General features: G+C 37.7%; 1 protein-coding gene across 1 annotated transcript; it reads left to right on the plus strand.

Moving 5' to 3' along the window:
* The first annotated feature begins 383 nt into the window (after positions 1-383).
* Positions 384-12601, plus strand: LOC306873768 (neuronal acetylcholine receptor subunit beta-2-like). Its single transcript, XM_079423249.1, has 6 exons — positions 384-524; positions 1671-1715; positions 1982-2091; positions 8377-9337; positions 11140-11282; positions 11505-12601. Exons 2-6 carry the CDS (start codon positions 1689-1691, stop codon positions 11518-11520), a joined length of 1257 nt encoding a protein of 418 aa, XP_079279375.1. The 5' UTR covers positions 384-524; positions 1671-1688; the 3' UTR covers positions 11521-12601.
* Positions 12602-13370: the final 769 nt, after the last annotated feature.

A 13370-nucleotide genomic window follows, 5' to 3' on the forward strand; every position in this document is an offset into this window, starting at 1 on the left:
TCAATCGTCATTTGACTTCAGCAGTCTGAGCAAGCGGATTATTGTGTTAACAAGACTATTTATAAATGACTATAAATAAACTACATTTTGATTGCTTTGCCTATATATATATATATGTGATATATACGTATATATATATATGTGTGTGTGTGTGTGTAAAGAGTAAAAACTGAAACAGTATTTGTTTTTGTAAAACATACTTCAATAATCTTTGTTTTATTTACGACTTCAAAAAATCATTTTTAATTTTAAAATTGCTTGTAAATTTCACAAATAATTCCTCACAATATGACACCTTAATGACAAAAAGGCATTTACCATGTGTTTATCTTTAAAAAAAAATCAATCTCCATGTAAATCTTTTTGTGCATGTGTTAGGGTCTCTTGCTGCTGATGCTGAGGAGAGGCTGGTAGATTTTCTTCTTGGTCCTGAGCGCTACAATAAACTTATCCGGCCTGCGGTCAATAAGAGTCAGCAGGTCACTATTGGCATCAAAGTCTCTCTAGCACAGCTCATTAGTGTGGTAAGTGTTTCTCATATACACACACACCAAATATTAGAGCAGAGGAGAGCAACTCTGGCCCCCAAGACCTACTGTACTGTACTGAGTTTAGCTCAACCCTAATCAAACACAACTACCTGTGATTTTCAAGTGATCCTGAAGACTTTGTTTAGATTTTACAGGCGTGTTCAATTATCATTGGAGTTAAACTCTGTATTAGAGCATATCATTTATACAGAATGTGTGACTTATTCAAATAAATGTGTGATCATTAATATATGAACTCATGCCTATATGAAACTTTTTTTAAGAGATTCTGGGTAAGTCTGCTAAATGTCTTAATATTCTGCTTAATATGTCATTCATTACTGTTTAAAAGTTTGAGGTTAGTAAGTTTTTTGGTAACACTTTATTTTAAGATGTTCTTGTTACACGTTACATGTACTTATTATTATAATAACAATAAATTATGCATAATTACAAGCAAGTAACCCTAAGCCAAACCCTAAACCTAACCATATAATAAGTACATTAATTAATATTTACTCAGTACTTAAGTGTATAATTATACTGTAACAAGGACACCTTAAAATAAAGTGTAACCAGTTTTTTTATGTTTTTGAAAGAAGAGTCTTATGTTGAACAAGTTTGCATTTATTTGATTAGAAATAGTAAAATTGTGAAATATTATTACAATTTAAAATTTTACACAAATGCATTAGAGCCATGGTTTAGCAGTAACATACCCTTGACACATTAGAGACTTAAGGAACATTCACACTGACAGGTAAAATCACACTGACACTATGTTCTAACCAGGCGCAGTGCCACTGCGTGACAAGCGACAAAACAATTTGGTACTATTTTTGTCATGTTGCACTGGGTAGCCCCGCCCACTGCAGAATCTCATTTGTTCAAATCTGTGCTTCACACAGCTGTATATTAAACAGGAAATATATTCAGACTGACTTTTATCTTCAGTAATAACAGAGACGCTGGAACCCTGTCACGTCATGTCTGGTTAGAGCACATTGTTAGTGCTCACACGGGTGATGCAGGTTTGAGTCTCGATTGTGTTATGTCCTGATCTCAACATATCCCTGTCACTTTTATGTTCCCTTTTCACTGTTACGTACAAAAACATGCAATGTTCTGTTCTTTTTACAGAATGAGAGGGAACAAATCATGACTACGAATGTGTGGCTGACTCAGGTAAGCTCACCCGCTATGCCTATGCGCTCATCTGGATAGTGTTATAAAACACAGTCAAATGAGTTTTCCCACATCACAGCACATGGAAGATTTGAGTTGTAATTCAATTATAGTTCACTTTTAGGTCATTTCTAAAAGTGATGGAAAATCCTGTTGAACCGAGTGAATGCGTTTAGCTGTTCTGTTTTAAATGAGTTTGGTACAAATACTGGTACATTGTCTGACTCAATTTGAACAGTTTTAATCACATTGTACTTTCTCTGTAGGAGTGGAATGACTACAGACTGGTGTGGGATCCCAATGAGTATGAGGGTATAAAAAAACTACGAATACCATCACAGCACATCTGGCTTCCTGATATAGTACTCTATAACAAGTATGCCATATTTATACAATAACACACACACACACACACACACACACACACACACACACACACACACACATATATATATAGACATAAGGTCCCTTATGCTCAGCAAAGCTACATTTATTTGATCAAAAATACAGTAAAACAGTAATATTGTGAAATATTATTACAATTTAAACTAACTGTTTTCTATTTTAATATATTTTAAAATGTCATTTATTCCCGTGATGGCAAATCTGAATTTTCAGCAGCTATTACTCCAGTCTTCAGTGCCACATGATCCTTCAGAAATCATTCTAAAAGGATGACTGTCACTTTTGATCAATTGAATGAATGAATGAATGAATGAATGAATGATGCATTTATATAGCGCTTTATTGTGTATTGCTGTACACCCAAAGCGCTTTACAATCATGTGGGGGGGTCTCTCCTCAACCACCACCAGTGTGCAGCATCCACTTGGATGATGCGACGGCAGCCATACAACGGCGCCAGTGCGCTCACCACACACCAGCTACAGGTGGAGAGGAGAGTCATAGAGCCAATCAAGTGTATGGGGATAATTAGGAGGCCATGATAGACAAGGGCCAGTAGAGTGAATTTGGCCAGGACACCAGGGTTACACCCCTACTCTTTACGAGAAGTGCCATGGGATTTTTATTGACCACAGAGAGTCAAGACCTCGGTTTAACGTCTCATCCGAAAGACAGTGCTCTTTTTGACAGTATAGTGTCCCCGTCACTATACCGGGGCGTTAGGACCCACACAGACCACAGGGTGAGCACCCCCTGCTGGCCTCACTAACACCTCTTCCGACAGCAACCTAGTTTTTCACCGGAGGTCTCCCATCCAGGTACTGACCAGGCTCAACCCTGCTTAGCTTCAGTGGGCAACCGGTCTTGGGCTACAGGGTGATATGGCTGATTGAATGTATTCTTGCTAAATATTAAAAATATTTTCTTTCCAAAAAATTACAAATTTGATTAAAAATAGTACTGACCCTATTATTTTGAATGATAATAAGTACTATTGATTGAGAAGTTCAGATGTTTATTTGACCTGCCAACATTATACTGACCACATCACAAATTAAATAATTTTTATTTTAGCCATTTATTTTATTATTTGCTAAAAATGTATATAAAATTATATGTAATTATATATAAAATCTAAATTATTTAAATACTTAGATATTATTTTCTTTAAAGTAAGAAGATGTGGAACAAGCTGAAAATGTTATGGTCATAATACATCTACGCAAGTAAAACACTTTGGTCACACTTTATTTGACCAACTTTTGCCTCAATAAACTCCTAATTTGCTGCTTATTAATAGTTAGTAAGGTAGTTGTTAAGTTTAGGTATTGGGTGGGACTTGTCATAAATAAAGACTGGAGGATTCAAGCTGCGGAAACAAGAGCGATTTATTGAAAACACGTCAGGATAACAAAGTCAGAGAAGTAGATCGTGCACCGCGTAGGCTTCGCCCGGTAACACAGGGATGCAAGGGGCGGCCTAGTCTCCGGTGACGGAGTCCAGGAGACGACGGAGATCAGGAGACGAAGAACCAGGAAGCAGGAACGGACGGAAACCACTGACCAGGACACGAAACCACTGACCAGGACACGGCAGGCAGTCCAAGGATCTGACAACAAAGACAGCGTGAAAGGGTCTAATATAGCGCTGTAAATGATCCGCACCTGGAGCGAATCAGCCTCAATCAGCCACATGCACACACACAAACAGAGCGAGGATGACACCGTGAGCCCATAAACCGTGACAGGACTAAGGGATCTGAATATGGTCATGCAGAATCTGTGCTTTATAAGTACTAATAAACAGCCAGTATGCTCGTAATACGTATGTAAGCAGTAAGCAGGCAATAAGCAACTATTTAATGGTGAGAAATGGTCCTTTAAATAAAGTGTTAACAATAGTTTTGATGGAAATGATGTGGGCCATGCGCTGCACTGATATCATATCCTGTATGTAGTTATACAAGTCTGATGCATATCATAGCGTCTGATAAATTTATGTTTTATTTGGAATAGCTCAGAACAGTAGCTTTGGTAACAGTTCTTAGTAACACACTTACAGGTGTTAAAACTTCATTTTTGCAGCTTTTCTCATTAAGCTCTATTACTGTTCTTATTAAGGACATAAACCTTGTAAACTTTTGGGATGTTTTGAGACTTTGATACACAGTCAGTGTTTAGTGACAAACTCAATACAACAAGCAAGCTGTCACTGTTCCAAGAGACTGACTAATTATGCTAGAAAGTTGCCAAAAGCAAGAGTAGTCTCCTCCCTTGTTGCTGTTCTTTCAGGTCATTCACGTCTACACTCTTGACAAAGCTCAGAAGAATAAAGAAAAAAATAAGATGAGTGACAAGCAAAAATGTTTAAACTGTTTGATCTAGGTCAGATGTGTGTTCCTAGTGGAAGCAATGTGTGTTATATAATCCCCAGTTTAGTTGATAAAAATGGAGGATGCACTTGCACATGTTCATTGCTTAAATGGATAAATTGGGTGGGATGAGAGTTTAATTTGCTTAAGAGGCATTTCCTCATGTAAAGAGACACTGGTGCATGTAATCCTTTGCTAAAATAAGCATTGTATTTCTATGCTAATTTTAATTGAAAAGCTGTACACTAATATTTTTTCAAGGGCACAGAGGGAGAGAGATCCTGGATTAAAGATCTGTTAATTAATGCATACTAATCAGCAACTATGTGTGATGAGGAGGCGTTCTCAGCATCTCATTTACATGGGTTTTTCCAAACTGGGGGCCGCAAGGAAGTATATTGGAAAATTTGAAAGACAAGATTCTTACAAAATGCTCAGAACAATCAAGGTTAACTTGTTATATTATATACTTGTGATGTTAGTTTAATATGTTTAGCATAATTTGTAACACATTAAATTGTATATTCTTTACATAGTTCCATTATCATGAAACCATGATCTTAACCACAGTTATTTTACTGGATTGCCAGCCCTAATATATATACAGTGCTGTGAAAAGATTTTTGCCCCCTTCCTGTTTTTTTATTTTTTGCATATTTGTCACACTTAAAAGATTCAAATCATCAAATAAATTTTAATATTACACAAAGATAAAGCAGTTTTTAAATGAGGATTTAATTTATTAAGGAAAGAAAAGGCTGTCCAAACCTACCTGGCCCTACGTGAAAAATGAATTGCCCCTCCTGTTAAATCATGAAAGAATTGTGATTGACCACATTATTTTAGAAAGCTGAGTTACATTTCTCTAGCCACAACCAGGCCTGATTACTGCCAGACCTGTTGCATCAAGAAATCACTTTAATAGAACCTGTCTAACAAAATAAAGCATGCTTAAAGAACAACACATCATGCCGCTATCTAAAGAAATTTACGAACAGATGAGAAACAAAATAGTTGACATGTATCAGTCTGTATAGGATTATAAAGCCATTTCTAAGGCTTTGGGACTCCAGTGAACCACGGTCAGAGCCAATATCCACAAATGGAGAAAACTTGGAAATTTTGAAAAATTTTGGCCTACCAAAATTACCCCAAGAGTGCAACGACGACTCATCCAGGAGGTCATAAAAGAACACAGAACAACATCTAAAGAACTGCAGGCCTCACTTGCCTCAATTAAGGTCAGTGTTCATGATTCAACAATAAGAAAGAGACTTGACAAAAGCAGCATCCATGGGAGAGTTCCGAGGCAGAAGCCACTGCTGACCAAAAAGAACACAAGGGCTCGTCTCACATTTGCCAATAAATATCTTGATTATCCCCATGATAGTTTTGGGCAAATATTCTGTGGACTGATGCGACAAAAGTTTTTGGAAGGTGTGTGTCCTGTTACATCTGGCGTATAACCAACACAGCATTTCATAACACACTTAAACACCATCATCACGGACACCCTTCAGAATAAACTGTCTCAGCTCTCCGTCCCATCCTCCGTCTGTCAGTGGCTCACCAGCTTCCTGACAGACAGACAGCAGTTAGTAAAGCTTGGTAAATCCACATCCAGCACTCGTACCATCAGCACTGGAGCTCCTCAGGGCTGCGTTCTCTCCCCACTGCTCTTCTCCCTCTACACCAACGACTGCACTTCTAAAGACCCCTCTGTCAAGCTCCTGAAGTTTGCAGACGACACCACACTGATCGGCCTCATTCAGGACGGTGCTTAGAGACAGGAGGTTAAGGAGCTGGCTGTATGGTTCAGTCTTAACAACCTGGCACAGGAACTATTCTACTCTGCCATCATTGAATCCATCCTCTGCACTTCAATAACTGTCTGGTTCAGACTGCTGAGCGAATCATTGATACAACCCTCCCCACTCTCCAAGAACTGTACTTATCCAGAGTGAGCAAAAGGGCTGGTAAAATCACTCTGGACCCCTCACATTCAGCACACTCCCTGTTTGAACTGTTACCGTCTGGTCGACGCTACAGAGCTCTGAGAACCAGAACGACCAGACACAGGAACAGTTTCTTCCCTCAGGCAAACCATTTCATGAATACTTGACAATAAAACGCGGAACACACAACTCTATTATTTATTCACCACACTTGCTTACGGTTTTATTTATCTAATTTTTTTAATTTAAAATTTGCACATATCAGACCTGTACACACACTGTACACAATATATTGTCTATATTATATATTGTGTTTTTGCTGTTTTGTACATTGCCTATTTGGATATTTGTATTATTCTTTATTATCTGTGTCCTGTCCTGTTGCTGTCTCTCTGTTGCACTGTGGAGCTTCTGTCACTATAACAAATTCCTTGTATGTGTAAACATATGTGGCGGGAGGAGCAAACGACAGACACAGTGGGTGTGGCGTCAGGCCTCAGAGAGGTTTTTATTAAACAATAAAAATCAAAATTAGTGTCCAAGGGGAAAAAGTGTCCAAAATAAACAGGGGATCTGGTGTCCTCGTCGTGCTGCTGGGCTTGTGAAGGACGGCAGTGTTCAGGAGGGAAGGTTCATTTAAGGCATTTAAACGGCGGCGGTGATGAGGCTCTATTCACATCAGGTGCGCCTCATCACACGCCGCCAGCCCTGGCTGTTTCAGCGCCCCTCCTCTCTCACACACCCACTGCTGTCGGGAGCCTGTTGAAGGGCGGCGAATACGGGACGGGGTGGTGATGATGATAAGGGGGGAGGCAGCCGACTCGTCACACATACTTGGCCAATAAAGCTCATTCTGATTCTGATTCTGATAAAAAAGAATATCATACAAACAGTAAAACATGGTGGTAGTGTGATGGTCTTGGGCTGCTTTGCAGCTTGTCATAATTTGACTTGTCATAATTGATGGAACCATGAATTCTGCACTCTATCAGAAAATCCTGAAGGAGAATGTTCGGCCGTCAGTTTGTGACCTCAAGCTCAAGCGCACTTGGGTTATGCAGCAGGACAATGATCCCAAACACACCAGCAAGTCCACATCTGAATGGCTCAAAAGAAACAAAATTAAGGTTTTGGATTGGCCAAGTCAAAGCCCGGACTTAAATCCAATTGAGATGCTGTGGCATGACCTGAAACAGTCCTTTCATGCTCGAAAACCCTCCAATGTGGCTGAATTAAAACAATTCTGCAAAGAAGAGTGGGCCAAAATTCATCCACAGTGATGTGAATAACTCATTGCTAGTTATCGCAAACGCTAGATTGCAGTTGTTGCTGCAAAGGGTGGCACAACCAGTTATTAGATTTAGGGGGCAATTACTTTTTCACGTAGGGCCAGGCAGGTTTGGACAGCTTTTTTCCCTTAATAAATGAAATCATTATTTCAAAACTGCATTTTGTATTTACTCGGGTTATCTTTGTGTAATATTAACATTTGTGAGGCAAATATGCAAAAAATTAAAAAAACAGGAAGGGGGAAAAAACCTTTCAAATATATATATATATATATATATATATATATATATATATATACATATATCTACATGCAACATTACTCTAATAAAAATAAAACTATTAAAAAATTATATATAGTAATTCATATAGTATATAATAGTTTAATACTAATTAAGATATTAATTTATTTAGAAATGAAATAATTTTTAATATATATGTATATTTTTGTTTTGTTTTTTTTACATAAAAAAAGTATTTATAAATAATAAAAAAATGTTTTTAGCAATGCTGTGCTAACAAAAGTTTTGAAAACCCCTGTGCCAATGCATGCATGTTGCTATTGTAACTCACTTTATACTCTTTAGGAATACACAGAATACATTTAATTTATATTTATAATGTTTATTCTCTTGTCTTACAGTGCAGATGGTGTGTATGAAGTATCATTTTACTGCAATGCAGTTGTCTCCAACACTGGTGATATTTTCTGGCTCCCTCCTGCTATCTACAAGAGTGCCTGTGCTATTGAAGTCCGTAACTTCCCCTTCGATCAACAGAACTGCACGCTTAAATTTCGTTCTTGGACCTACGATCGCACAGAACTCGATCTTGTCTTGACGTCCGATTTTGCCAGTCGTGATGATTACACACCAAGCGGTGAATGGGATATTGTGTCGCTCCCTGGCAGAAAAAACGAAGACCCAAATGACCTCACGTACCTGGATGTCACGTACGACTTCGTGATCAAGCGCAAACCTCTCTTCTACACAATTAACCTCATCATTCCATGCGTCCTCATCACTTCTCTTGCGATTCTGGTTTTCTACCTTCCTTCAGACTGTGGAGAGAAGATGACACTTTGTATATCAGTTCTTCTGGCTCTTACTGTGTTTCTGCTCCTGATATCGAAGATCGTTCCGCCGACATCCCTGGCTGTTCCATTAATAGGGAAGTATCTGATGTTTACGATGGTGCTGGTCACATTTTCTATTGTGACGAGTGTGTGTGTGCTCAATGTTCACCACCGTTCTCCATCGACACACCGCATGCCTGAGTGGGTCAAGCGTGTGTTCCTGCATAAGCTTCCTATTTTTCTTCTGATGCGACGGCCCGGAAGGTCTAATGTACGGGAAAGGTTTCGACGGAAGCATCAGCGGAAATCATTCTCATCTGATGCTAAGGGCATAAGGTTGGCCGGAGACTCATTCTTCTTAAGTGATGACCCTGGGCGTGTGTGCGGGGCCTGGAGGGTCGGTGACCTTCCTGAGGGTTCAGAGTTCAGGCAGAGAGTGAAAGTCAGGCATGACGCAGATGTGGATGAGGCCATAGAGGGTGTGAGGTTCATTGCTGAACATATGAAGATTGAGGATGATGATGAAGGGGTGAGAAATATTTTTTTTGTGTTTGGCATATTACATTTTTTTTTTTTTTTTACTACACTTTTACTATAATTTGGCATATTAATTAATTGATTAGTTCAGTTTGAGTAAATGAGTTTAATCAGTTTGAGATTTCAAAGTGAATCACTCTTAAGAACCAGTCATTTAGTTAGTCAAAAACATACAGAACAACAAGTGTAGTCTGATTTGAATAAATTTCAGGAGCTGATTCTTTTTAGCGAATCAAAAATGAATGACTCTTATGAGCAGATTCTTCATAATGAATGAATAAACATATAGGACTAACAGTGTTGCCTGATTCCCAAATAAATGACTCTTATGAGTCAGTTCTTTTTAGCGAATAAGAAATAACATGTAGTGCAACCAGTGTAGTCTGATTCTTGAACTGATTCTTTTTAGTGAGTCAAAAAAACATGCAGCGGAACCAGTATAGCCTGATTGCCGATCAAATGCCTCAAAAGAGTCTTATAGTGAATCAAACACATAAAGCTTACAACTAACTATAAGATTTAAAGGGGTCGTCAGATGCCCATTTTCCACAAGTTGATATGATTCTTTAGGGTCTTAATTTCTCAATGGTAGTGTAAACAACACCCTTTTTACCTTGTCAAAAACAGCTCTGTTCACAGCAAGCTGTTTCAGTGCATGTCCCTTTAAAAGCTAATGAGCTCTGCTCACTCCGCCCCTCTCTTCCATGGGATGACAAGCCGTTCTCTGAGAGACTGTAAACTTTAGCAGCATTTAGCCGCAGAAGTTGCTAACTAGCACATTATTAGGAAAGGCGATTTGCAAAGATTCATAAAAAAACTTTATGCTCACTTCTTCTGTAGGTGAAGCTGGATCATGAATTATTTGCGCGAACATAGACGTATTTAGGCAGATCGGGGGGTGCATTCCCTTCAAAAACAAACGTAATGCACTGCGTCTTCAGTGGCTCAGACGTCAGGAGTAAATGACGACTGCTATGTTCAATATTACATCCAACAACAAAACACTTCAATCGCTTAGGAGCCATTCTTGTCTACACCTGCTCCAGCATCGAAACAATGGCGGACTGCTGACAGCTCACTCAGGGCGGGTCTATGATAAAAAGGCTGTGTCAGTCAATAGTCGTGGGAGGGGCCTGTGCAGAACTACATCACTCTGCCAAGAATCTCAGAACAGCCTAATCTGAGAAAGTGATCTTTATTATTGGGGATTGTAGAAAAAGCACTAGGTGGATTTTTATCATTATAGGGTGGATGTGTACACACACTGCCAACACACATTTATGTACAAACAACATGTAAATATGAATTTTGCATCCGATGACCCCTTTAATTCATTAATTCAGTACAGTGCAATTTTTGTGTTTTGTCAGTACAATTATATAAAAATGAATGAATAGTAACGAATGAAATGTTTGTTTATTGTTGCAAATTATTAGATTGCATTTATGCTGTCTCTTAAGAAAATGAAAAGTCATTAAAAATGGAAATAAATATTGTTTATAAATATTTATCAAAACTGAAATGATCAAATATTTCATTATTTAAACTGAATTTGTTTTTTTTCTTCAAAATATTGATTTCTTTTAAATATTAAAAGAATGGAACTGTTAAGAAGCTGGTTAATTCTTTACAATTCCCATACCTAGACCTGAGAAACTAAGCCTGAAATATAGAGTAAAATTGCTGAATTTTATTAGTGAAAATACCAGGCAGGCATGAAAACACTGTGCTAAACCCCCATGACTACACATATATGTTATAGCAATAAATGTTTTGCTTGCATGTGCCATGCAGATCATTGAGGACTGGAAATATGTAGCCATGGTGATTGACCGGCTCTTCCTCTGGATTTTTATCCTGGTGTGTGTCGTCGGCACACTTGGACTCTTTGTTCAGCCTCTCTTTCAGAGCTACAACACCCCCGTGGCAGAAGAAGAGTGAGTCACATCTTTCTTTTTCTACTCCTTCTCTTTAATTCATGATAGAGGAGTGTTTGGAGACAAGTGCCTTCAGGATTTTTGTAAACTTCTTATGCATTTAACAATAGCGTCACCTCCAATGTGGAAATGTTTACTGACGTTAACTGATGCATAGTTCTCTCTGTCCCTCCCTGCCTTTTCCCATCATATTCTTCTCTTTCCTGTGTCTTCCTTTTGCAGATATGGGGATTTCTAAAATATCTGCTGAGTAATCCTGTGACTTTTGGATGAACATGTTGACCGAGCTTTGACTTATCACAAACACATATCCACATTAACGTTCAGCAGAACAGAACCATTGTCGGAATTCACTAAACAGTTGCATTAGCGTATGATGTTTCAGTGCAAACATATACATCTTATTCACAAACCACCCGCAATCCAGTTTCAGCAGGCGCAAAATAGCATTTGCATTTACATTAATTCTTTTTCAGCACAAAAACTTTCTATGCAAATTAGGCTTCTTATAGCATGTGTATTCAAAAAAGTGCTGTGTGCCTATAGTACAATTAATATTGCATTATTATTGCCCATGGAAAGCAGGCTGTAGACACAATTTTATTTAAAACTGATATTTGTTTACATTTTCTATTGATCATGCTTGTAGTAAATTATCAAATGATGATTAATTGGAGTAGAGCATTATAATCAGCCATAAAATCAGCCATTACCTGATTTGCATAATTCCTTTAGATGCAGATAAACACATAAGCTGGTTCAGTTCCTTCTTAGTGAATTCCCTGTGTGTCAACACTCTCAAAGCTATAAACCAATGATCCTGTTTCTTTAAGAATTTCTCATTTAAATAATAACAGCAATATATGACAGCTATCAGTGCCACTCAGTCATCATCTTTGCAGCCAAATTGTTGTATAAATATATTTATATGGCTTAAGTAGTGTTCACTTTTATATTTTTTCAAGGCACACATTCACTTCTTTCAAAGTAGGTTTACAGGGTTTCAAGAGCAGGACGATTATTGGAGACCTTGATGCAAGGACTAATTTTCTAAGACATTTTTTCTCCTCCTTGCTTGACCTCACACAAATGCATTGACACACAAACTGTAGTTCACCCAGTATTGTTTTTATATGAACGTTTGATTAATGGCTGTGAGTGGTTTTCCGGAACTGAATCACATTTTAATTGCCTTAAAATAAAGTTTCATGCAGTGATTGAAAAGCACTTCACCACCACAACAGTATGATCAATAGACTTTTCAAAATAAGCATTGTAATTATAAAAATAATACAATAAAATGTTTTTCCTTTGCTTTTCATGTGAGAGCAGTTTCTTTATTTTCACATTTTCTGTTTCTTTCTTTCTTTTAATGCACATTCAATTTTTATGTCCTATCTTTGTATCTAGAGTGTCCATTTACAGGGTGTACAATTGCACGAACCCTAGAGAACAACCCTGCATTATTGCTATATGGTTTATATATTATATGATACACACTGTGGTGCATATCTGTTTGAATATGTCTATATGTCCATGTCCCACAGTTATCAAGACGCAGACAAACTTTTACCCTTTTAACTGATTAATAAAATGCAGGCGCTGGGTAACATAATTAGTGTAGATGCCTTTGCTAATCTTTCTTCCAACATTAGCATGGAAAATATTCCATTGCCATGGAAACCACTAAGACATGGGTGTGTGTCCATTGTAAAGTGGCCTTCCCCATGTCATTCATATTCCCTGTAAAAGGATTAATCTTTTAAGTGGTAACACTCAAAGTTAGAGCTTTATCATTTATTCTTCAAAAATAAACTATTGTCCTTTTAACCCTGCAAGACTTGACAAATGACTGAAAAATCAATGAGATCTTTCTTTATAGCAGTATAACAGACTACTTACATAAAATGCATATGAATATAGAGTGAAAACTGATATTTCCCATTAACGTCTTAGTAAGATGATATTAAATATATATATATATATGTATATATTTCTGAAACTCTGTAGTTTTAATACAGAGGGGCAAAACATATAATGCAATGCAATACAGCAATGACTGAGAAATGTACCAATGAACATTCATCA

The sequence above is a fragment of the Barbus barbus genome (assembly GCF_936440315.1).
Source record: "Barbus barbus genome assembly, chromosome: 8".
In the NCBI taxonomy this organism is placed as follows: Eukaryota; Metazoa; Chordata; class Actinopteri; order Cypriniformes; family Cyprinidae; genus Barbus; species Barbus barbus.

Bases quoted from the DNA above. Each gene is read 5' to 3' on its own strand.
- LOC306873768 (XM_079423249.1), top strand. From the start codon at position 1,689: ATGACTACGAATGTGTGGCTGACTCAG. The intron at 1,716-1,981 runs GTAAGCTCACCC...CTTTCTCTGTAG, and splicing joins CGAATGTGTGGCTGACTCAG to GAGTGGAATGACTACAGACT. The intron at 9,338-11,139 runs GTGAGAAATATT...TGTGCCATGCAG, and splicing joins TTGAGGATGATGATGAAGGG to ATCATTGAGGACTGGAAATA.